Source organism: Mustela lutreola, chromosome 3 (assembly GCF_030435805.1).
Source record: "Mustela lutreola isolate mMusLut2 chromosome 3, mMusLut2.pri, whole genome shotgun sequence".
Classification (NCBI taxonomy): domain Eukaryota; kingdom Metazoa; phylum Chordata; class Mammalia; order Carnivora; family Mustelidae; genus Mustela; species Mustela lutreola.
Genome location: NC_081292.1, coordinates 155,586,802 through 155,610,687, shown reverse-complemented (window position 1 = coordinate 155,610,687; position 23,886 = coordinate 155,586,802). Strand labels below are relative to the sequence as shown.

Genomic DNA, 23,886 nt, shown 5'->3' with positions numbered 1-23,886 from the left:
AAAAAAAAAAAAAAAAAAAAGAAGTAGTTAAAGGAAGAAAGAAAGGAAAGACAAATGAAAACAGTGAAATCCTTAGGGGACTCAAAATGTGATAAGGACTTTATGTAAAGCTTCGAAGAGATCCTGAAGCAGCATTCCTGAAAAAAATGTTTGTTAGCAACCTGAAGGTTAAGTTTGAGGAAGAGACTTCTGAAGATAATCAGAAGATGGGCAAATATATTTTGAAGAAATAGAGAAAAGAGGTCACATTTGAATGGAAATGGGGCAAGATTGTGTGATTTACACCACCCCAATTTACAGCATACAAAACAGATGTCGGAGATAGGGAGGGGGATAAATAGTTTTGTTTTTAAGATCAAGAGGGCAAAATGACACAGTTGAAAGTAAAATAAGGTAGTGGGAGAGACAGATTCGGAGTGGGGAAACAAGAATCAAGTTTAGATATGTCTATATTGATTCAGAAAAAGACTAAAAAGAGTAAGGTAAGCAAATAGATAAAAAATTAAAATTTCCATCATTTGTAACTCTGAGAACACCATACAGAGTTCCATTGATTTTAGATAACATGAAATAAAACATAAAGCCCTAACTCTGCCTTCAGAGATTTCATTACCAAGCTCAATAATATAAACACCATGCAAGGTTTGTTTGTTTGGTTTTTTTTTTTCAAACATTTGGAGGTATGGAGGATCCTTTATTAAACACTTAGCCACCATCCCTACCCTGAGTCTTCCTCTTGGAAGAAGTCACTTGAGAGGTGAGTTTTTCAAGGAGAAACAAGGTCAGCTTTCAGATTTTAGTTTCCTATAATATATAAGTTAACTTTGGGTGGTAATCAGGATGAAAAATTGTCATGAAATTTATAAATTTTATTAATTAATAATTAAACATTAATAAAATGAGTATATGAAACACTCATATAAAAAGAGACTAAATGATTGTGCAGTTTACAATGAAAATGGTATAGTATTAACATGTAGATTATAAGAAGTTACAAATATCTGAACCTTTATAGCAAGTTTTGATATAATACTGTCATTAGATTTAGCTGATTAAACTTATCTTCTTACAGATGTGCCAAATACTGGTGTAAACAAACCTAGAGTTTCTGACGCTGTCCACCCCAACAACTATCTCATCAGGACAGAGCCAGAACAGGGGACCCTCTATTCACCAGAACAGACATCTCTTCATGAAAGTGAGGGTCTGTTGTATTATCTTTTAAGTATCGATTTGCTTTTAATTTGTGCTATTTGAAAATGAGCATCAGAAGTGTAAAATAAACATATTTCCTGCTGGTTTCATTCCTTCAGGATCATTGGGTAACTCAAGAAGTTCAACACAAATGAATTCTTATTCTGACAGTGGATACCAGGAAGCAGGGAGTTTCCACAACAGCCAGAATTTGAGTAAAGCAGAAAATAGACCACAGCATTCATTCATAGGATCAACTAATAACCATTTGGTGAGGAATTCAAGAGCTGAAGGACAAACACTGGTTCAGGTAAGCCAAGCACAGAAGAAATAGCCTCCTAACCGAATATCTGTTGTAAGTATTCTGTATTAGATGTAAAATCAGTTCGTACAGTTCTGATCTTATAGAATGGACAAAGTAGTAGAATCATTTTAACACTATTCAGGTCTGTGATATTTAAAAAAAAAAAAAAAATCTTGTAGGAATTATTTATTAGCTCCAATTAATGAATTCAGACAAATTCCAGATACGGGAGAATAATTTTTTTTAGAAGAAGCAAGTTTGGCATGGAAGGAAGAGTCCAGGGCAGGAGTATGGGAAAACTGGGTGGATCATTGTAGTACCTCTAGGGGTTGTGTGTTCCTGAAAATGCTAGAGCTACAATATGTTCTAGAGAATCCAGAGGGCAGAACACGCCTAAATAAAATGGAACTGGCCTGTTCCACCCAAAGTTTTTTGCCTTCACCTTTGGAATTGTTCCCTGAAATCACAATTCTTTGTTAGAATGTAGTTACTCTTGGGTGCTTGGGAGGCTCAGTGGGTTAAGCCTCTGCCTTCGGCTCAGGTCATGATCTCAGGGTCCTGGGACCAAGCCCACATCCAGCTCTCTGCTCATCGGGGAGCCTGCTTCCCCCTCTCTCTCTCTGCCTGCCTCTCTGCCTACTTGTGATCTCTCTTTGTCAAATAAATAAATAAAATCTTTAAAAAAGAAAAAAGATTGTTTATTTTCTTGTCTATGGAAGATTATCATATACAAGTGTAGCCATTCTGTTAAGTTAGGATTTTCTAACTTGTTGGTCAAAAAATAAGACAGCCTATGTAATGTTGACAAAGACTCCTTAGCTCCTCCCCCACTGCCGCTTCATTCACATCAGTCCACTAGCATGGACCAGAATTAATGGAAGCAGTAGGATCCTGAGTGAAAGAACCAGTGAGAATGACAATCTGTCCAGGTACCCCACTGATTTCTGTGGAGCTGAAAAATGGCAAGATCATCCAAGGAGTTAGGCAGCCACTAATCTGATGATGATGTAATAGAGGAAGCCCTACAGGTAAAACCACAGTGGACCAGGCTTTCCATGCCGAAGGAGAAACACAAGAGGGCTTTGGCACTTTGGCTCAACAATATAGAAGAAAAATTTTTTCTAATGGATTTCATTTTTTTTTTTAAGATTTCATTTATTTATTTGAGAGAAAATGAGAGGGGAGAAGTCAGAGGGAGAAGCAGACTCCCTACCAAGCAGCGAGCCCAATGTGAGACTAATCCCGAGACTCCAGGATCATGACCCGAGCCGAAGGCAGTTGCTTAACCAACTGAGCCACCCAAGCGCCCAGAAATTTTTAAGTAATGAGAAACATTTCTGTATTAAAACAAAAATAAATACAGCTCATGAATTTTTTTTCTTGTCCAATCATCATGTTCCTATTGCATGCATTTTTAAGCAAAGCCACACCCCCAGTCCTGAGAGTATACATTTATTCCTTTAATGATAGGGATGCTCTGGACTAAGTGCTTACAGGAATTTATCTGCTTAGGTGAATTTTTATGTTGGCTGGTTTGGTCACACTTTAGAATAGTAATGATCTTAACTACAAAAATTTGTCCTCCCCTCCCCCAAAAGTGGGCATGTTACCTCTTTTTTCTCAACTTACGGTAAGCTGATTTCGTTCCTAGAGCTGAAGAATTAGGTTGCAAGGGGGTCTCTGAAATCTCTTGATTTGCATGTAGTCTGGGCAACACATTTCTAGCTCTTAGACCAAGTATCCCATTTTGGTAGGAAATCGCTCATATGTGTGATCTTCTTAACTTATTTTTAACACTATTTCTAAACGCTGAGCACAGATTTTAACTTTCCAACTGTCTACTCATTTGCAAACTCCCTCTTTCTTGCCTTGTTGTTTTATTTACCATCGCTTTCCCACCCCAGATCTTCTCTCCATGGCTGTTGCCCTCCCAGAGTTGTTGAGTTTGAGCACGCATAGGTCTGCTTGCTTGTCTTCACAAGACAAAGCATTCTTCCTCTTAATGACATCTAAGAGTGTACAGAGTCCTTGCCTTTTTCCAGTTTGTCCTTTTAGTGTCCTAATTAAAGGTGAGAGGGGGTTGGTGTGAACTGTACTCCAGTAGCCTAGTCCTGGGCTTGCAGCTCAGCACCCTGCTATCAGATCCTAGGCCTGTTCCTCTCAGGCCAGTGCCCCAGTCCAGCCAACATCCCTCAATGTGCTGCATCAAGAAAGGCCTCTGAGACCTAGTGTTTGCAGGAGTATGCAGATTCATAGTAGGACCATCCATAGCAGAAATGTTCTTCATTTCCCATTCTGGTCTTTTCCAGCTGGCTAGCCAAGAACCCACCAGAGACTTTGAGCATTCCTCCTGCTGCAGCAGACTTTGGGGTACTTTTTTGCATCTCTTTAAATCCACCAGCTAAAGTTAAGAGCTCATACATCAAAGGAGGTAGAAAGAAATACCCAAAATGACCAGGAGCCACGCCTGAGCCAAAAGAAGAGAAATTGGCTGTGCAACCAAGCTGTCCCTTGAGAGTAGATAAACAGAGGAGAGCTTTGGACCCAGGTCCTATGCAAACATTCATTTATTCCACATTGAGAGAACATTCCTTTTGTTAATGGGGCCAGTCCATAAAGATGAGTAAATTATAGACAGTCCTGTAACTACATTTAGATTGATGCATTCAAATTTTGTTTTGTTTTGTTTTGTTTTACATAAATGCATTACCTTGGCCAAAATTTTACTCACAGGGCACAAAATAAAGTAGATTGTCCCAGTGACCCTTTACACTTGCGGTACAGCATATTTTTTATTATAGTATAATTAACATACAGTGTTATATTAGTTTTAGATGTACCATATAGCAATTCAACAATTCTATTGCTCAGTGCTCATCACTATGAGTGTTTTCTTAATTCCCTTTATCTGATCATTTCACCCATCCCCCGACCTGCCTCCCCTCTGGGAACCACCAGTTTGTTCTCTGTATTAGAAGTCTGTTTTTAATTCCGTTGTCTTGTTTTTCTTTGTTCCTTCATTTGTTTCTTCAGTTCTGTGTGAGTGAAATCATATGGTATTTGTCTTTCTGTCTTATTTCACTTAGCATCGAATACAACATCTTACCTGTTATGAAAAATGCATAGGCAAGAGGGTAAAATATATAAAGACGAAAGAAAAAGGAATATTAAGTATTCTTCAGATCTCTCTTTACTAGTTGGTTTTTAGTATTCTGAAGGGGAAAAGATAGAGGTTAAACTACCAAGAAAAGGTAGACTAAGTAAACCACAATAAGGACAAATGCCCAGCTCTAAAGCATAAAAAGGGGAAAACCGTGAAATCACATTCTTTAGTGAGCTATGTGCATTTTGTTTCTGTAATGACAGTGGACACAAAACCCTGGATAAACCCGTTCTCTTTTCTCCCCCCTTTCATCAGCCATCAGTAGCCAATCGGGCCATGAGAAGAGTTAGTTCAGTTCCATCTAGAGCACAGTCTCCTTCTTATGTTATCAGCACAGGCGTGTCTCCTTCAAGGGGGTCACTGAGAACTTCTCTGGGTAGTGGATTTGGCTCTCCGTCAGTGACCGACTCCCGACCACTGAACCCCAGTGCATACTCTTCCACCACGTTACCTGCTCAGCGGGCAGCCTCTCCATACGCCACACAGAGACCCGCCTCCCCAACAGCTATACGTCGGATTGGGTCAGTCACCTCCCGGCAGACCTCCAATCCCAACGGACCAACCCCTCAGTACCAAACTACCGCCAGAGTAGGGTCCCCGCTGACCCTGATGGATGCACAGACTCGAGTAGCTTCCCCATCCCAAGGCCAGGTGGGGTCGTCGTCCCCCAAACGCTCAGGGATGACCGCCGTACCACAACATCTGGGACCTTCACTGCAAAGGACTGTTCACGACATGGAACAATTTGGACAGCAGCAGTATGAAATCTACGAAAGAATGGTTCCACCTCGCCCAGACAGCCTGACAGGTGAGTGCAAGGCGACAACACTGCATAAAGCCCAGGGAGGAAGCCTTGTGCGCAGTTGTGCCATCGGAGCTGAAACAGAGCACGATGAAGTGGGAAAAACTCGTGTTTTTCTCTCAAAGTTTACATTGCTGACGTCAGGCTGACTTCTTTCAAGCTCTAATTCTTAATGCATGAAAGTGTGTACATTTCTATCAGCCAGAAATCTTTTTTCACAAGGAATACACTCTTCCCTCCCCCAATATTAGGATATGAAAAGTATGTTTTTGCATTGTAGAAGCACTGGTTGGAATTTTAAGCTGTTTGTTGGGTTTGGGTTTTGTTTTTTTTTTTTTTTTTAGATTTTATTTATTTAATTTGACAGACAGAGATCACAAGTAGGCAGATAGGCAGAGAGAGAGAGGAGGAAGCAGGCTCCTGCTGAGCAGAGAGCCTGATGCGGGACTCGATCCCAGGACCCTGAGATCATGACCTGAGCTGAAGGCAGTGGCTTAACCCACTGAGCCACCCAGGCACCCTGGGTTTTGTTTTTTAATGAAAGAGTTTCACCAGCTAAGCTTACCCCTCTCCAAACCCCTAAATTTTGTTAAAAGATGGTATCAGAATATCTCTTGAGATAGCGAGCTTTTTTTTTTTTTTTTTTAAGAAATGCTTTAATGTTATACGATATGGATTTTTCTCACCAACTGCCTTGATTTTAGCTTCGCGACAGGAAATTCACAAAGCTCCTATGATTACCTTCAAATGCCACTCAGATTAAATCAGAAAGACATCAGGAAGGTGCCTGATATTACAGCCATTTCCTTCTGGGTATTTTCATGGAGGGTTTCCCACATAATGTATAGACATTGTTCTTTTTATCAAAATGAAACTTACCTTTAGTTAGTGTTTTAAGTTACAAGTGTTTAAAGTAACATATAAACACTGGGGGAAAATTAAAGCTCTGTAAGAAAATATGGAATGCAGAGTGAAAATCTCAAGCTCCTCTACTCTCACCCAGTCCCACCCGCCAGTGTATGTGTCTGTGTTCACATGTGTAAGTATATATATATTGCATACACATGTGAACACATTGTTTTTTATACTGATGGGAATTCTACTATATATTTATATACCTTATACATCTAGAAGTATGTGTAATATACTTATCTTCTTTTTTAATATGTCTGAGAGCTCCATTGTGTCAGTAGATGCCTAGGGCCCCAATTTTTATAGATGTATTATAATTAATTTAATCTCTTCCTTATTAATGAACATTTAGGTGGATTTTCATTTTTAGATATTAGAGACAATGCAGTATATATTGTTAGTTCTATATTGTTCTGGCATATTTTGCACATAGATATTAAGATAACTCTGAGATCCATTTCTTAAAGTAGAATCGCTGAGTCAAAAAAATGTGCTTATGTGTTCTTAAAGAAATACTGTCCTACCTCCTGCATTTCAGGAAAGCTGCACAGATTTCTATTTCCACCAATAGTTTTGAGCGTATCTGTCCTCCTCATCTTCAATAGCACTGCGTATTGCCAGTGCTGCATCTTGGCCAGTGGGATAGGTTAAAAGCTGCATCTCATGGTTTCCCATGCCCTTTATTGAGCTATGACTGAGACTGAGGATTGTACATGTTTATCAGTCATTTTAGGTCTTTTCTAAAAACCACAAGTTTAGGATTTTTGTCTGTATAACTTGTAAAAGCTTTTTTACTCGAAGTAAAATAGCTTCTTGTAATATGCTTCTCAAGTATTTTTTCCATTTTGTAACCTGTCTTTTGACTTTGTTTTTGATATTTCTTATCCAAGTTTTTAAATATTTGGTGTGGCAAAATCATTGTCTTTTCCTCATGGCTTTTGAGAAAGGTAAAGCCTTTTTGAGATTTTCTAATTCAATAATTTTGCATGAAGAATTAATATTGAACTAGAATTTAAGCTCAGAGAAAGTCCTAGTGGAGAAACTACCTCTTATTCATTCAGTCATCAGAGGAGAGTGCTTGGCTTAGATATTTTCTAGCATAGCTCTGAAAGTCTGTAGCAAAGTGAGGTAGGAATCATTTATGAAATATTGTCTCCCAAGGAAACCTTGAAAGATAAATAGTTCTGAGGATTTCTGTACTCCTCTCTGTGAATGTATAGAATGGCTATGCAGAAATCTATGTTTACAATAGAGTGAAGTAGAAACCCAGGAAAGGAAATGAGTACATAAATTACTGTCTGAATTTAACTGTGAGATGGATGATCTCCTTTGGTTTAAAAAGCCTGCCTTCTGACACTGCAGGTGAAATTAGATGTTGTTTCAGGGGGGAAAAGGCAGACCTAGCCTATCACAGATTTTTTTTTTCCTAATATTTTCTTATATAAAGGGTGTATAGAAGCTTTGCTTCTCATCTGCCTACCTACTTACTCTGAATGTGGATCCCATTTCATGAATTCCTTTCTTTTATTCTTACTTCAGAAAGTGTTTTACTTATCATGATATTTACTGTGGTTCTTGATTTCAAAGGATTAATAACCTTCTAACTGATAAGCCTAAAGCAATATTTTGAAATAGATTCAGACACTTGGATATTTGGTGATCATAAGTTCAATGATGATACAATATGTGTATAAATTACAGCCTACAACAGAAAAATGTGCCTGCCCTAAAATACTACTTGAAGTAAAATCATAGCATGTCAAGAAAAGTTTTGGGAATGCAAGGAATATTATTTGGAAGATAAATTTGTATTTATTTCTAGTATCTTAAATATAAAGATTTTAAATCACAGGGAATATGTCATTGCAATAGCTAAACCAATATGTGGAACTGAATAAGTAAATAATATTGTGGAAGATCAGTGTTTTCCATTAGTTGGAGGGGGAGAGAAGACTATTAAAAATTAATTTGTGTGAATACTTCTGGAAAAATTACTTCTAATAATAATTATAGAAGATAATTTGTCTTCCAGTTTAAAAGATACTTAGTTTTGGTGAACTTTCTACACATAATCATTTTACTTATTCTATAGAGGCTGTTATTTTTTTTAATTTTTTTAAAATGTAAATCTATAGGACTGTGTTTTATTTGCGTGCATGAATAGATGAACAAAAGTAGCAACCATCACTGTTAGGTTATTCACAAAGATTCTAAAATCAAAAAGTAGTATATTTCATTCTAGTTCTGGAGCTTTTGTTTCCCATTATAGTCTGTCATATAGTAATATATGTAGTTTCATATAGTCACATATAGTAATTTCATCTCACTAAGTAATCTTAGAACAAGTGAATATTTACTGGATCCTTTTTAGAGTTATCAATAAGCTCATTTTGTTACCTTTCCCACAAAATTATAGTAAATATGTACAAATATTTGTGAATCCAATCATACTGCATGATTTCCAGTGAAGAATCTAGCCAGATCCTTGCAGAGCGACATTGTAACATTCTGAGAATGCTGCAGAATGCTTGAGTCTTATTTCATGGAATAGTGGAGAGTGGTGGGAACGTGGAGGCTCAGATGACTTCAGGAGCATCCAGCACTGGTGCCCAAGTGTTGAGTGAGCCACAGAATCCCACAACAAATCACAAGAATTTTTGGCTCCACTGAGTGTTAAAATAGCACCTTGTGTTGAAAAGATTACCAAGGACTGGGTCCGTTTACCTGCCCACTTTATATCACCATTGACAAATACAGTGCCTGCACCTTAATTCAAAATACTCATGGGTTCCATAAAGAAATGGGTTCTCATTCCTCTACTAAGAGGAATGAGAAATCTGCAAGTGATTAAGAAGCTGAAATCCCCAAATGAGAATTTTACAGTAAGGATCACAATATCATCTTTAGAGTCATATTGGCTCCCATGTCCCCCTGGTGGGCTGACCTGGCCCCTTTAACTCATGGAGGGCTCTGCTGAGTTCAAGATTGCTCACACCATGTCTCCTTGAGCCTTGAGGGTTTGATGTGTCCAGTGTTGGGAATTTCCTCTCAGCCCTATCAGGAAGCAGTTCTCTGATGGGGACGAATCTGCCTTCTTTTGGGGCCCTCTGTTTCCTTGGTTTTGAAATGAGGTTTGGCCAGACCATCTCCCAATTGTATGATTGTTTAATCCTATGATCTTCATTTTAGCAAATAGAGAGCCAGTAGCTAAAACCCACATTGGTTCATTTAGATTCTTCTCATGTTGCATTGCTGTCCAGGGTAGGTAATAGTAATCATTCATCTCAAAACCTCTACATATTCGAAACTTTCTTGCCACTTCTCAGTAAGCAACAGTATCACTCATGTTCAGGCCCATTTGCTTTTAGTTCTGATATGATTAACAGAGCTAATAGGAGGTGAATGATCCTATCTTTTTGTAATTAGTTATTGTGTCAATTATTTGCGGTCTTTTAAAAAACAAATGCTGACTTCAGATATGTTTATGCTTTCTCTTGCTCATATTTGGAATGTAACCTTAGTATTTTTACTAAGTGATAGACTTTACTTCCTAATATCGACAAATCATAAACTTCGGAGCATCATAATATTGAATGTACTAATTTACTTTCTCTAAGAAAATAAAATGTTTGGGTTTGAACTGTACTTTTTTTTTTATCACATGTCCCATTTAAAAAATGTTGACCTTTTAGTTACTAGCAATTTAAATGAAAGAATATTTCAAATGATTTGGTATTGATGTACTAATTTTGTACTTTTCCTTTGCACTAGAAGGAAGGTAAACAAGAAGCTGGCATGTGGGTTCCTGCAAAAACAGCTATGGTTGTTAAAAAAAAAAAAAAAAGGAAAAATACAGTAAAGACAAATAGTAATATAATACCTCATAATATTTAACAAACATTATTAGTTTACTGATAATATTCTGAATTTTATAACATAAAATTCCATGTTTTCCTGTAAAACTCATGGGTAAATTTAGAGACATATTCAAAAGTATTCTTGAACACCAGCCTTTATCAAGCACTATTATGTAGACATTGTCTTAGATGTTGAGATTTAAGAGGTGTGCGACATGGCGGGCCCTGCCCCCAAAGAGCTGGTAGTCCAGTTCTGTGGAGCAGCAAAGAGAACGGCGTGAACCATTATTATTATGTTTTAACAATGAAAATTGCGTAACAGTAGAAGAGGACATTGTCTTTTTGGTCACCATGATAAAATAGCTTACAGTTGTGGGATGGATTTCAGAGTAGCAAACCATCTAATAATTTCCTATTTTTACTTAGAAAATTTACCTTTATCTGGCTGCCAGAGAAAGTTTGCCTCTAAGAATATATATGGTGTCTTTCATATCTGGCATCCTCCTTTTGTAAAACTCGTAAGTTTGGTGTTTAGACTTAACATTTGGTCCTCTTGGTAAGGCCCTATTAATTGAGGCTTTTAACCTCAGCACAGTTTTCTCAATTTCTTAATGATGTTATTTTCCTGCCTCTAGGCTTACGGAGTTCCTACGCTAGTCAGCACAGCCAGCTTGGGCAAGACCTTCATTCAGCTGTGTCTCCTGACTTGCACATCACTCCTATATATGAGGGGAGGACCTATTACAGCCCAGTGTACCGCAGCCCAAACCACGGGACCGTGGAGCTCCAGGGATCTCAGACAGCACTGTACCGCACAGGCTCAGGTGGGCCTCGGCGCAGTTCAGCTTGATTCCCAAATGCATAGGCCCAAGAGCAGAAGATTTTTATTGAGATTGGGTGCCCTGTTAGTATGAAATCATGTTGCCCATTTGATTGTCAGATAAGCAGCTGTGACAGCTGATCAATAAACAGTAAAATAGAAGTTCGAGTTGTACCTATATTTATAGGCGATTTTTTTTTTAACCTTAGTTTTATCTAATCAGTGAACATGGTGATTATACTGTTAATTCACAGATAAGTTTATAGAGCTCTAAATCTGACTCTCCTTGGGTTTAAAACATACCAGATCTAGAAAGGAAAACCTTTGTTGGAATATTCCTTTGTGATTTTTTTTTTAAAGATTTTATTTATTTATTTGACAGAGAGAGATCTCAGGCAGACAGAGAGGCAGGCAGAGAGAGAGGGAAGCAGGCTCCCTGCTGAGCAAAGAGCCCGATGCGGGACTCGATCCCAGGACCCTGAGATCATGACCTGAGCTGAAGGCAGAGGCTTAACCCACTGAGCCACCCAGGCGCCCTCCTTTGTGATTTTTGTTGCCTGGAACGTGTATTTAGAGAAGCTCCTTTTATGAGTTATTTGCCTGTCTTCAATTTAGCTTGTATGCAGCCCAAGTATATTTCGTATTACTCCTTTTTAGATACTAGATGTCCTCTGAATGTCCAAGTGTAGAGTGAAATAAATATTCCTTGTGATGGACCCTATCTGGGACAGAATACAGTAACAGCATTTATAAAAATAGGGAGCTAATGCATCACACCCATGCACCCCTCTCTCACATATATGCCACACCATAGTGGCTGTTAGAGCAGAAGCTATACTCATGGCCATGTGAGCTACCAGATTGTGCTGCAGGTCTGGCTCATGGAATCCCTAGAGACTCGCCCACCTTTCCTTCTTTCTTTCGTTCTTTCTTTCTCTTTTTTTCTTTTTGAAAAGAGCTAGTACAGGAATGCCTGGATGACTCAGTTTTTTAAGCATCCCACTCTTGGTTTCAGCTCAGTTCATGGTTTCAGGGTTGTGGGATTGAGCCCTGTGTCAGGCTCTACACTCAGCAGAGTCTGCTGGAGATTATCTCCCTCTGCTCCTCCCCCTGCTCACGCTCTGTCTGTCTCTCTCTTTATTCTCTAAAATAGATAAATAAAATCTTTAAAAAGCAAAAGAGGACAGATTTATTAACATGCCAACAGTGATAACCCCTTAAAGGCATAACTCTAGGAGGCATACCTCCAGAACACCAGGAGAGAGGAAACTGTATCTAAACCAATTCTTTGCCAAACACTGACAGTTTGGTCTGTTGCAGGATTTTTCTTCTAATAAAATGTACCAATTTTTAATAGTTACTAATGAAGATATATTGTACTTGTTGTGTTCTGTCAATTGAGGGATTTTTTTAAGGATCTAATTGGCTTTATTAAATGATTGGTGATTCCTATCAATCAAGTATAAGGGAACTCCCAAGGAATTTCTTTCATAAGATTAAGAAATAAATAATGTTATTAAAATCATTTAATTGTGGGAAGAATACATCTGCAATCATTGGAGAGATACCTTTTCCAATAATTAAGAAAGAACTATTACATACAGTATGCAGTACTCTTAAACATAGCATTATGCAAAAATTTAGGGGAGTAGCTATAGAAGAATTTGTAGCGTCAGTCTTCCTTCTTATGAAGTAAATTTTCCAGGATTATTAAAATCCAAAGGTCTATAAATAAAATGTATATCAAAATAAGTAATTTGTTTATGCTTCATGTTTGAAGTTTGACCTCAATTATCTACAGACTTGAATAATTTTTTTTCTTGCTAAGATGAAATTATGACATTTTGTCATTTATTTTTCAAATTTGTTTAATTCTTTTATATTTCCCTTGCACTTTCGTTACTAAATCTTAATAAACATAGTAAGCTCAATCATATAAGCAGATTGATCATTTTATTTTTGTTCTTTTCTGCTAATGAAATTGGCATATTGTTTGTATATATTAAAAACCTAAGTGCCTTTTTAGCACTAATGAGCTAGATTGGTAAAATCTAAATTGGTAATATTGATGAAATCTATAAAGCAATTTATATAATTGTTAAAAACTGTAATCCTTCTTAAAAATAGTTTTACTTTGGAAAGTATCACCTCATGGAGAATATACTAATCATTTTAAAAATATTGGCTTTCTAGTAGGTGTTGGAAATCTGCAAAGAACATCCAGCCAACGAAGCACCCTTACATACCAAAGAAATAATTATGCTCTGAACACAACAGCTACCTATGCGGAGCCCTACAGGCCAATACAATACCGAGTGCAAGAGTGCAATTATAACAGGCTTCAGCATGCAGCGCCGGCTGACGATGGCACCACGAGATCGCCATCAATAGACAGCATTCAGAAAGACCCCAGGCAAGTACTGGTTAGGAGTCTCCAGAATGCTACAGCATCCTGGGCATCAACAGTTCCTTCCTTCTGCCTTTTATTCAAGTTGCTGAGTCTATTATAGTATCAGTTAACTCGTTATCTCTAGTATTTCCAGTTGTATTTTAACACAGTCAGTCATTGAGGTTAATTTCATTTTCAAGATCAATTCCTTCTTTCAATACCTTAATAGTAAGTTAGAGAATACACAGGTCTGCATGAATATCTGCAGCATTCATCGCTAAAATACTTCAGCGAGACAACTCCCTGGGATAACCTCTTGGTCTGAATTATATGAAAGATTTTAAATTATCATTTTACCCCTTTTCTTCTATCCTGACTTTTTAGATGAGGGCTTCAGAAAAAAAGTATGGTGTTTTAAACTGGAAAAGACCAGTGTTGCGTACATTTTGAATCGTACTAGTCAATGCTGTGTTGTGTTTTTATTAACTATTACCTTCTGCCATTTAGGAGAAAATAGTTGACAAGAAATGCTTATATTTTAAAAGCAAAAAATGGCCAGTGGTACATGTTTCCTCCTTTTAATTTTATTTGGCCATGTAGAAAGCCTGTTTTATTAAGATAAGTATAAGTCATTTGGTACTTGATTGATTTTGAAAAATAGCCTCATCTGTAATTAAAGCCATTTAAAATATTCAGGAAATAAAAAAGATATTTAGAATCTAAAGAGAATTTTAATTTCTGAAAGAGTGGAATTATTGCTAAATTTTAAGCAGCTTGAGTATTATATGAAGGCATATATTAGCAAGATTTCATTCACTCTGCCTACAAATTGTTGTTTTACTGGAAAATTATTATAATTATCAATTCATTTTCAGCAACCTACCAACTTATTCTAATGAATGTGAATTAAATACATGAGTGAGATTTTACTCATTAAAACAAAATAAAAGTACTTTTGAGTTGAATGGGAAGCCCACTGCTTCACTAAAACTGTTCCACCTGATCGCTCTTTTTCCTAAAGTTCTTTATAGTTCATATATTCATTTGGTTCTGCTAGTCCATTTTAAGGGTTTTTAAATGATTTGTCTTATAGTACCTCCAATATAATTGGTATATAAAAATACCATTATATGATTTCATTTTTTAAAACCTCAAAATGACAAAATACTGAGGCACCCTAATAGATGCAAAAATTCCCAAAAGTGTTTTAAATTATACGCAATTTAGACCATACCTCTGCTGAACCCGCAGAGAAAAGAATAGCTATCCAGAAAGACAATGAAGTGTGATGAGAGTTGTGAGTTTAATATGTGTCCCTGAAGACTTTAGTTTTGACCTCTGATACAAGTTGATTCACTATAAATAAGGATTTCGATTATGATAATATACTTTAGTTATTCATAGTATGATAATTTTGTAGTCTAATGCATGAAACTGTTAGGGCTAGCTTTGATTATGTGAAACTTCACTGATAATGCATTTGGTAAGATGAATAAATGATTATTTTATAATAATTGTGTTTATTCTAGATGAAACTAGAATCCAGGTGAATCTGAAGTTTAAATATTCAAACCAAAATAAAAAGCTCATGACAGCTTTTAATTTTTAGTTTTGAAAATAGCAAACTTGAAGTAATATCTTTTGTCATTTCTAACCCCATGTTCTTTACCATTAATGCTGCATTATAATTATCCTGAAAATTTCTTATAAAACTAAAGGAGTTATTGATGTTTTCTATATAAATGGAAATTTGTGTTGTCTAGTGTAGAAGCAAAATTGACTAGTAGTATAAGTGACACATCTAGGAGTAACCAAAATACCTCCTATGGAAAGTGATAGTGACATAAATAATAATAGCATTCATGGTGGTTACTTTTGAGCAGGGCCTGATCTGTGGAAAATAATTCCATTCACTGTCCCTTTGACCTTTATATTGTCAAATATTTTACATCTATGTCCATAATAAAACTTGTAGCCTTATTATTTTTACTGTAAATATTCAATTCTCTTTTAAAGAAATTAAGAGAAGAAACAGTGATCTTGATATTCACTTCATGTTTACCACATATAGTTATCTTCTTATATGTTCTTACTATAAATTCGGGTTTCCATCTCAACCCATTTCCCTTCAACCTAACCCTTCCTTTAGCCTTCCTTGTGTTTTGTGACTGCCAACAACAAATTCTCTTAGCTTTAATTTATCTGAAAATGTTTTTGTTTTTTTTTTTTAAGATGTTATTTATTTATTTATTTGACAGACAGAGATCACAGGTAGGCAGAGAGGCAGGCAGAGAGAGAGAGGGGAGGAAGCAGGCTCCCTGCAGAGGAGAGAGCCCAATGGAGGGCTTGATCCCAGGACCCTGGGATCATGACCTGAGCCAAAGGCAGAGGCTTTAACCCACAGAGCCACCCAGGCGCCCCTATCTGAAAATGTTTTTTATTTAATTCATTTTTAAAGGATATTTTTACTAGGTATAAATTTCAGGATTGAAAGGTATGGGTTTTCCCTTTCAGTTCTTTAAAAAATGTCATTCGTTATCTTCCGACCTCCATTGTTTCTGATGAGAAATCATCATTCTTATTATGTAATATACCTACTCATTGGCTGTCTTTCTCTTTATCTTTGACTTTCAGCAATTTTACTCTGACATGCCTAGGTATGTGGGTTTGTGGGGGTTTTTTTACATTTACCCTGCTTGGGTTTCACTGAGATTTTTTTGAATGTTGGTTGATGATTTTTACCAAAACTGGGACATCTTTAACCATTATTGCTTTTTTTGCCCTGAAATCATTCTCCCCTGGAATAAGTTTACATTATCCTATAGATTACTAAGGCTCTGTTTATATTTTAAAATCTTTTTTCTCTATATTCTTCATATTGGTATTTTTTATTGATCTGTCTTCATAATTTACTGTCTTCTATAGTCTCCACAATCTGTGCTAAGCCCATGTTGTGAATTTTTTATTTCAGGTATTTGAATTTGGTGGGTTTTTTTATAGTTTCCATGTGTCAGAAGACATTCATCTGTTCATTCCCTACATGGATGTTTTCCTTTTTTTGGGGGGGTGGGGGTTGTATTGTTTTGTTGGGTTTGTTTGTTTGTTTGTTTTTTCTTTTGAGCACATCTATAATGACCATTAGAGTCCTCCTCTGATAATTCCAACATCTGGGTTTTCTCTGGGTCTGTTTCTATTATTTGGGTGTTTTGTTTTCTTTTGAACAGTCTTTTTTTTTTTTTTTTTTAAAGATTTTATTTATTTATTGACAGACAGAGATCACAAGTAGGCAGAGAGGCAGGCAGAGAGAGAGAGGAGGAATCAGGCTCTCCGCTGAGCGGAGAGCCCAATGTGGGGCTCAATCCCAGGACCCCGGGATCATGACCTGAGCTGAAAGCAGAAGCTTTAACCCACTGAGCCACCCAGGCGCCCCTGTTTTGTTTTCTTTTGTTTTTACATTTTTGTGGGTTATATTTTCCTACTTTCCTTTTTTTTTTTTTTAAGATTTTATTTATTTATTTGACAGAGAGAGATCACAAGTAGGCAGTGAGACAGGCAGAGAGAGGAGGAAGCAGGCTCCCTGCCAGGCAAAGAGCCTGATGCTGGGCTGGATCCCAGGACCCTGGGATCAAGACCCGAGCCGAAGGCAGAGGCTTTAACCCACTGAGCCACCCAGGTGCCCCTCCTATTTTCCTTTTATGTGGAGCAGTTTTAAATCATATGCTAATTATTGGTGCATGATAACATTGTAGGGCCTCTGGATTCTGTTGTCTCCTATTAGGGCTCTGAGTTTGGTTGCAGCAGATAAGTATATTACTGACAGATGCTTTTGATCCTGTCAAGACTGGTTTTGTTCTTCTAGGATGGGTCTGTTTCAGGTTTGTTTTACTCCTAGTGTATTTTTCTACTCTGTGGCATAGTTCTTTGTGGAGACTAAATCCTGGAGTGGTCCCTGAGGTTTGCTCTCTGACTGGGCTGGAGGTCCAACATCACATGGCATAAGTTCATCTCTGTCCTCCAACAGCTACTGTACCAACCTGTACGTGTATCATGGACATGTACAGTCTAGCACTCAACTAAAAACTTGTGAGTAACCCTCCTGTAGGCCCAGTGAATCTCCTCTGCATTGTTCCCTCCTCCCCGGTATCCTGCCCCACAAATCAGAACCACTTTGGTATCCCCAGATTCTAGTCTCTCCCCATCAGTTCATTAAGTCCATTGCTTTATTTCATGGACTCAACTTCCTACGTTATGATTCAAAAAAATGCCCTCAAGCAGAAAGCCAGGGAATATGGGGCTACTGTGACGATTCCCTTCTCTCAAGGATTAAAATTCTTGTGTTACCCATTCTCCAGGACCTAAAAAACGGTTCCTTCCTACATTTAGTGGAAGGGCAAAGTGCAGTACCAGTTACTCTATCATGGCTGAAAACAGAAGTCTTGGCTTAGGTGGGGTATTTTTGTCGTCTTTTTGTTTTTTAATTTTTTTTATGTTAAGTTAGCCAGCATATAGTAGTACATCATTAGTTTTTGCTGTAGTGTTCAACAATTCATTAGTTGCATATAATACCCAGTGCTCATTATCGCACATGCTGGGCTTAGGTTTTAATGATGCAAAGCCTGCCATCCAGCCAGCCCATGAATTGATAGCAGTCTTTTCAGGGTAAATTTCTGCTGAAAACCAGGGTTGGAATTGATGTCAGCCAAGCCTAATTGCCCATCTCCAGCTGGAGCCCACCTTTTGTATTGTCTGGCCCTCATACTACCCAAGGATACCAGGAAATCTTGACCACGTCTATGCCATTTAACGAGGAAAAAAATGTGTATTCATTTAATGACTGAGTCATCAAGGAAAGATGAAGTCAAACTCCTTGCTCTCGGTTAATAGTTACAGCATAGTTTTACATAATAGGCTTTAGACAGATTTTGACCAGAAATAGTTAACAGTGCATAAAAGGGAATTTATTTATAATAGCAAATGACCCTATTTAGAATAGTTCCTTTTTAAGGGCTGATGGATATTAATAAAACACCCATCAATATTATTTCAAAGTATATAAAATATTTTAATATACATCATCACAATTTAATCATCACAGCCAACCTAAGAGGGAGGTAGAGATGATAGTTTTATTGTTCCTGTTACACAGGTAAGGAAAGTAATACTCCAAATAATTGAGTAGTTTTCAAAATTACAAAGTAAATAAAAGACCTGGAACTTGAACATGGGCAGTCTAACTCCAAATTCTTTGTTTTTTTCTGCTGTGTTAGCCTGCCTCTCTTGGCATTTGTGCTATTCTTCTTGTTTATTAATGATATTCTCACCCAGTCTGTCCCCCAAACCAGAAATCTCCATCTCACCCTTGGCTTCACTTTTATGAAAATTATCTGGCTGCTGTGCAAAGAGTAGATGGCTAGGGGGGTTGTTATTTGAAGCAGAGAGAGCATATAGAAGATGGTTAGATGGGCCAGACAAGATGGAGAGAATGGGTGGGTTGGGTTTATATGAAATATTACAGAGATAGTCAACAAAGCTTGCTGATAGGTTGGATAAGAAGGATTTAGGAAAGAGAGAAGTCAAGGATGGCTCTATTTTGTTTTGAGCAAATAGTGGATAGTCTTCTTGTCACCAGTATTTTCTGATTCTATTACATTCTCTACTTGGCCACCAGAGTTATCTTCCTTCTAAATGTGACCTTATAAATGTTGCCTTGTCTCACTCTTCTGCCTCAAAACCTCTGCCTTCTGTTCCTTATGTGAAGGGGAAACATATGGACTACCTGGGTTTCACACACTCCGGTCACTTAATTACTAATCCCAGTTCCTTGTCTCTATTAAATGTTATTTATAGTGCCTACCTCATGGGGCAAGTCAAGGTAAATGAGGTAATGCATATAAAGTTTATGCCATTAATAAATAATACCATCAATAAATAATCAAGACTAAACTTTTTCGTTGGGCACATAAGACTCTATATGAAACAAATGCTTGTATCTTTCTAGCGCCTGCTATGGCACCTGCAACATAGAAAGGATGCACTGTTCATTTGAATGGGTATGTCTGTTTGTGCAGGGGTAGATTACCCCTTTGCAGTGGACAAGCAAGTGAATGCATGGAGCCTTCCCAGACTAAGAAGACTCTAGTCCTTTATAAACTGCACAATAGAAGTATCACTAGGTTGCTAATTTAAAGGTTTAACGTTTATTCAGCATCCATTTTTTGGTAATAGTTCATTCTGTAGTCAAAGGCTGCAAATTTGTTGTTTTGTGAACCATTTCTAAGAAGTTGGTCTTCATATGATATAAGCATATATTCATATTTAACAAGGATCCCAAACAGTGAGCCAGTCCGTTGACATCGGAAAATTCTAACAATGTGATGTTACCTGAAAAGGCAGAGTGTAAGAGTATATGAGCTTAGTATGATTGTATACTCATTATACAAGAAGTTGGGATAGCATAGGGGTTGCTAACACAAACTCTGAAAGCAGATTGCTCTACTGTTGACAAGCTGAGTTACTTAAGACAAGTTACTTAGCCTCTCTGTCCCAACCTCCATATCTAAGTGGTTATAATAAGAATCTATGAATTAATACACATAAAGTGCCCAGAATAAGTACTCATGAACTAAGTGCTATTTAATTATTGAAAAATTATTGAAAATTAATTAATTTAAAATTATTGAAATTTTCAATTCAAAAATTATTTCAATTAAATATTTCAATAAAAATAATTCAGTTATTCAGAAATTAATTATTGAAAAAAGTTCTGTAGACCCATATGCACATTTGCACATATGATAGAAAGGGAAAAAAAAAAGACCAGGAGGAAATGTTAACAGTATTTTTTTTCTGGGTATAGAATTATTGATTAAATTTTTAAATAATTGTCTATGTTTCTATCTTATAATCAAGAGCAACCATAAATTCTAAGTTTCTAAAGAACCCTCGGGTGCGGGGCGCCTGGGTGGCTCAGTGGGTTAAGCCTCTGCCTTCGGCTCAGGTCCTGATCTTAGGGTCCTGGGATGGAGTCCTGCATCGGGCTCTCTGCTCAGCAGGGAGCCTGCTTCCCCTCTCCCCACTGCCTGCCTCTCTGACTACTTGTGATCTCTCTCTCTCTCTCCATCAAATAAACAAAATCAAAAGTCTTTAAAAAAAATAATAATAAATAAAAACCCTCGGGTGCATGTTATTTGCAGATTCCAGGCTGACACCAGATCTGCCCTGTTCCTGCCAGCCTTTCTCTCTCTGCTCAGGCATGACCTCTCACCTGACTAAAATGCTCCTGTTCGCCTGAGTCTTGCACCAGCAAATTTCTGACACAGGAAGAAAGGCATAAAATTAGAATCGCAGAGGAAAAGGAGAATGGAGAAGTTTTTCATATTAAGAACTTCCTTTGTTCTCTTGAATCTCTTTCTGCGCATCCGTTTATCGTGATTTCTTTAAGATCAGAAGCATCTGGGCCTCTGCACATGTTGATCGGGGAGGAGGGTTACTTATACTTCTCCTATTTTAGGAGTCCTGTAACTTCCAGTTCTGGCCTCAGCCAAGCTTTTTTCTCCTGACAAGTGCTTCCTCGAGTGCCTCGTTAAGGCATGGTCCTTCCTTTTTTGAAGCCGTGTTTTTCTCGCACAGGGAGTTTGCGTGGCGTGACCCCGAGTTGCCCGAAGTCATCCACATGCTGCAGCATCAGTTCCCGTCAGTGCAGGCGAATGCGGCCGCCTACCTGCAGCACCTGTGCTTCGGCGACAACAAAGTGAAAATGGAGGTACAGCCCCCAGCGCCAGGCAGGCCCCCCTTCCGTGGAGCAGTCCCATGCTTGTGTGCTTTAGAAATTACCAGATGCAGTTCCGAGGCCCTTTCAAAGGGATATTTTGGTATCAGCTACCCTGTTACTTCTTAGCCATGCACTGCAGTATTTCTCAGGAGAAACCAGGATGAGTATACTATACTCTTGGAGTGCTGTTATCATTTTCAAATCGTGTGTCCACCATTAGCTTATTTATAAAACATAAAGCAAAAATCAACTTAACCTGCATTTTTAGAGTAGTTTCTACTAAATGAAAATTATGTATGAAACTAGTGAGCTTATATACTTGACGAGGTTCTGGTCAAGATCTGTTCCAACATACAATTAAGTCATTACAGAGAATTTATAACCATTACTAATACTGACCCTATGTGCATATTTTATTTGAGATTTTAAAGTTTTTTGGCATTTATAGAAATACAGTGAGTCATTGGTTATCAACTAGTGTCCTATGACATACAGATTCTTTCAACATCTTAGCATTTTCCCCCTGCACTGGCATATGGAACCTAAGTGTTTTTCAGCAACCTACTGTGTAAAACAACATGCCAGTTACTGAGCTAAAGGTGGATAAAGGAAATAGAGCCCAGAAATATTTATGTAATGTACTAATTGACAAAATGAAAGATTAGAGAGAGTAGTCTAGAGAAACAGTTGTGTAAACCAAGAGACTTCAGTCAAAAATCCTTTCCTAGGGACGCCTGGGTGGCTCAGTTGGTTAAGCAGCTGCCTTCGGCTCAGGTCATGATCCCAGCATCCTGGGATCGAGTCCCACATCGGGCTCCTTGCTCCGCAGGGAGCCTGCTTCTCCCTCTGACTCTGCCTTCCACTCTGTCTGCCTGTGCTCGCTCTCACTCTCTTTCTCTTACAAATAAATAAATAAAATCTTAAAAAAAAAAAAAAAAAATCCTTTCCTATATGTTACCTCAGTTCCTACTCAACAGCTTTGTTATGTTTGTGTATTGCTCATTGCCCTCAGAAGTATATGCATAATCCCTCCGTGTGTTTAGGAGGTTGGAGTAAGATTGTGCTAGCTACACCTATTTCTCCCTTCCTTTTTTTAAGCCAAACCCAGAAAAACAGCTCCATCTTGGAGAGTGTCCTTAATGTTTATAAAAGATGTGTTACTTAGAATGAAAAGCAGCCTTTTGAAATGATCTGGAGTTGTCCATTTCCTGTAATCCTTCCATAACAGACTTTGTTTGATCACTGATTAATCATATGTCACTTAGGCCTGGTACCTAATATTTTTCATTCTAGGTGTGTAAGTTAGGGGGAATCAAGCATCTGGTTGACCTTTTGGACCACAGAGTTTTGGAAGTTCAGAAGAATGCTTGTGGTGCCCTCCGAAACCTTGTTTTTGGCAAGTCTACAGATGAAAATAAAATAGCAATGAAGAATGTTGGTGGGATACCTGCCTTGTTGCGACTGTTGAGAAAATCTATTGATGCAGAAGTAAGGGAGCTTGTTACAGGTGGGTGAACAATGTGATCTTGTCCTGGAGGAAATGTTGCAAACCGTCTAGACAACTATGGTAGCACTGGGAGGGAGTTGGGGATTCTCAGTAGGAGATGATTGGAGGTGATTATAGGGCATGGCATGGCCGGTTGGGGCCTTTAAGTGCATTCTTCCAGCAGACCCATGGTGCGGGATTGATTTGAAGTAGATGCACCTGACGTCTGGGAGTCCTGTAGCCTGGAGGTAATCCTTGAACTGCATTGGTGATAGAAAGAAGGGGTGGCCAGTTGAAGAGGGAACAGTGAGAGGGGCCAGTTGAAGAGGGAACAGTGCCCTCACCGTGAGGGCATGGTGGTCCAGTGTTTCGAATGAGAGAACAGGAGGAAGTGAGTGAAGCTTTGTCTTAAGAGACTGGAGTGTTGCAGCACAGTCAGCTGGACTCAAAGGTTCTTGAGGTCCAGACGAAAGAACAGTTGTACAGCAAGGCAAATTAATGGCAGCATTATTTATAATAGAGAGTTAGGGGGAAATGCTGAGTATTCACTGATAGGAAAATTGCTCAATAAAGAGCAGCGCATTCACAGCAAAACTACAGACAAGGGTTAAAACATGCATTCGAGCTATCTGTGGCAACATAGATAAACACCCAGAAACACTGGCAGAATGATATACACAGCAAAATACTATTGGTGTAAAGTCTCTAATATGCAGGTTGAGTCTATATGTTAATTTTTGGTATATACACGTGCATTACAGTTAAAATTTTTCATTGGAAGGACAGAAGCTAGGTTAAGGATAGTAGCTGCCTCTAGGGGTTGCAGGTAGAGAAAAATGGGGTTGAGGGGTATCATCCAGCTCTGTTTCTTTAAAAGGAAAAACCTGAAACAAATAAGACAAAATATTATTTAACAAAACTAGATAGTAGTTACCTGGGTGTTTTATATTTGCTATGCTATCGTTCATGCTCGAGATACTTAATTTAAAATTTTCTAAGAACGTTTTTTTAAAAAATGAATCCCATTCTCCACTTGCTTCCACTATGAAGTTAGAGCTGTAGGTTCTGTCAGATGTAACTCAGTAACACTTGGAAGGTAGCAAACCATCATGAATCTAATATTTAAAGGGAATCACCTTTCTTACAAGGTATTATAATGTTGAAAATATAGTACCCTGTACTCCAAAT

General features: G+C 37.9%; 1 protein-coding gene across 9 annotated transcripts in view; it reads left to right on the top strand.

Annotated features, from left to right (window-relative positions):
- Positions 1-23,886, top strand: part of PKP4 (plakophilin 4) — a 247,763-nt gene that overhangs the window by 184,740 nt on the left and 39,137 nt on the right. For 3 of the 9 annotated variants that reach the window (XM_059167268.1, XM_059167269.1, XM_059167276.1), the window contains exons 5-11: positions 1,073-1,204; positions 1,314-1,504; positions 4,917-5,469; positions 10,868-11,056; positions 13,246-13,465; positions 21,071-21,203; positions 22,506-22,719. In XM_059167268.1, the coding sequence (XP_059023251.1) occupies positions 1,073-1,204; positions 1,314-1,504; positions 4,917-5,469; positions 10,868-11,056; positions 13,246-13,465; positions 21,071-21,203; positions 22,506-22,719 (1,632 nt within the window). Of the gene's footprint in view, positions 1-1,072; positions 1,205-1,313; positions 1,505-4,916; positions 5,470-10,867; positions 11,057-13,245; positions 13,470-21,070; positions 21,204-22,505; positions 22,720-23,886 lie in introns of all 9 variants that reach the window. The other 6 variants (XM_059167275.1, XM_059167271.1, XM_059167274.1 and 3 more) reach the window with 4 other exon arrangements.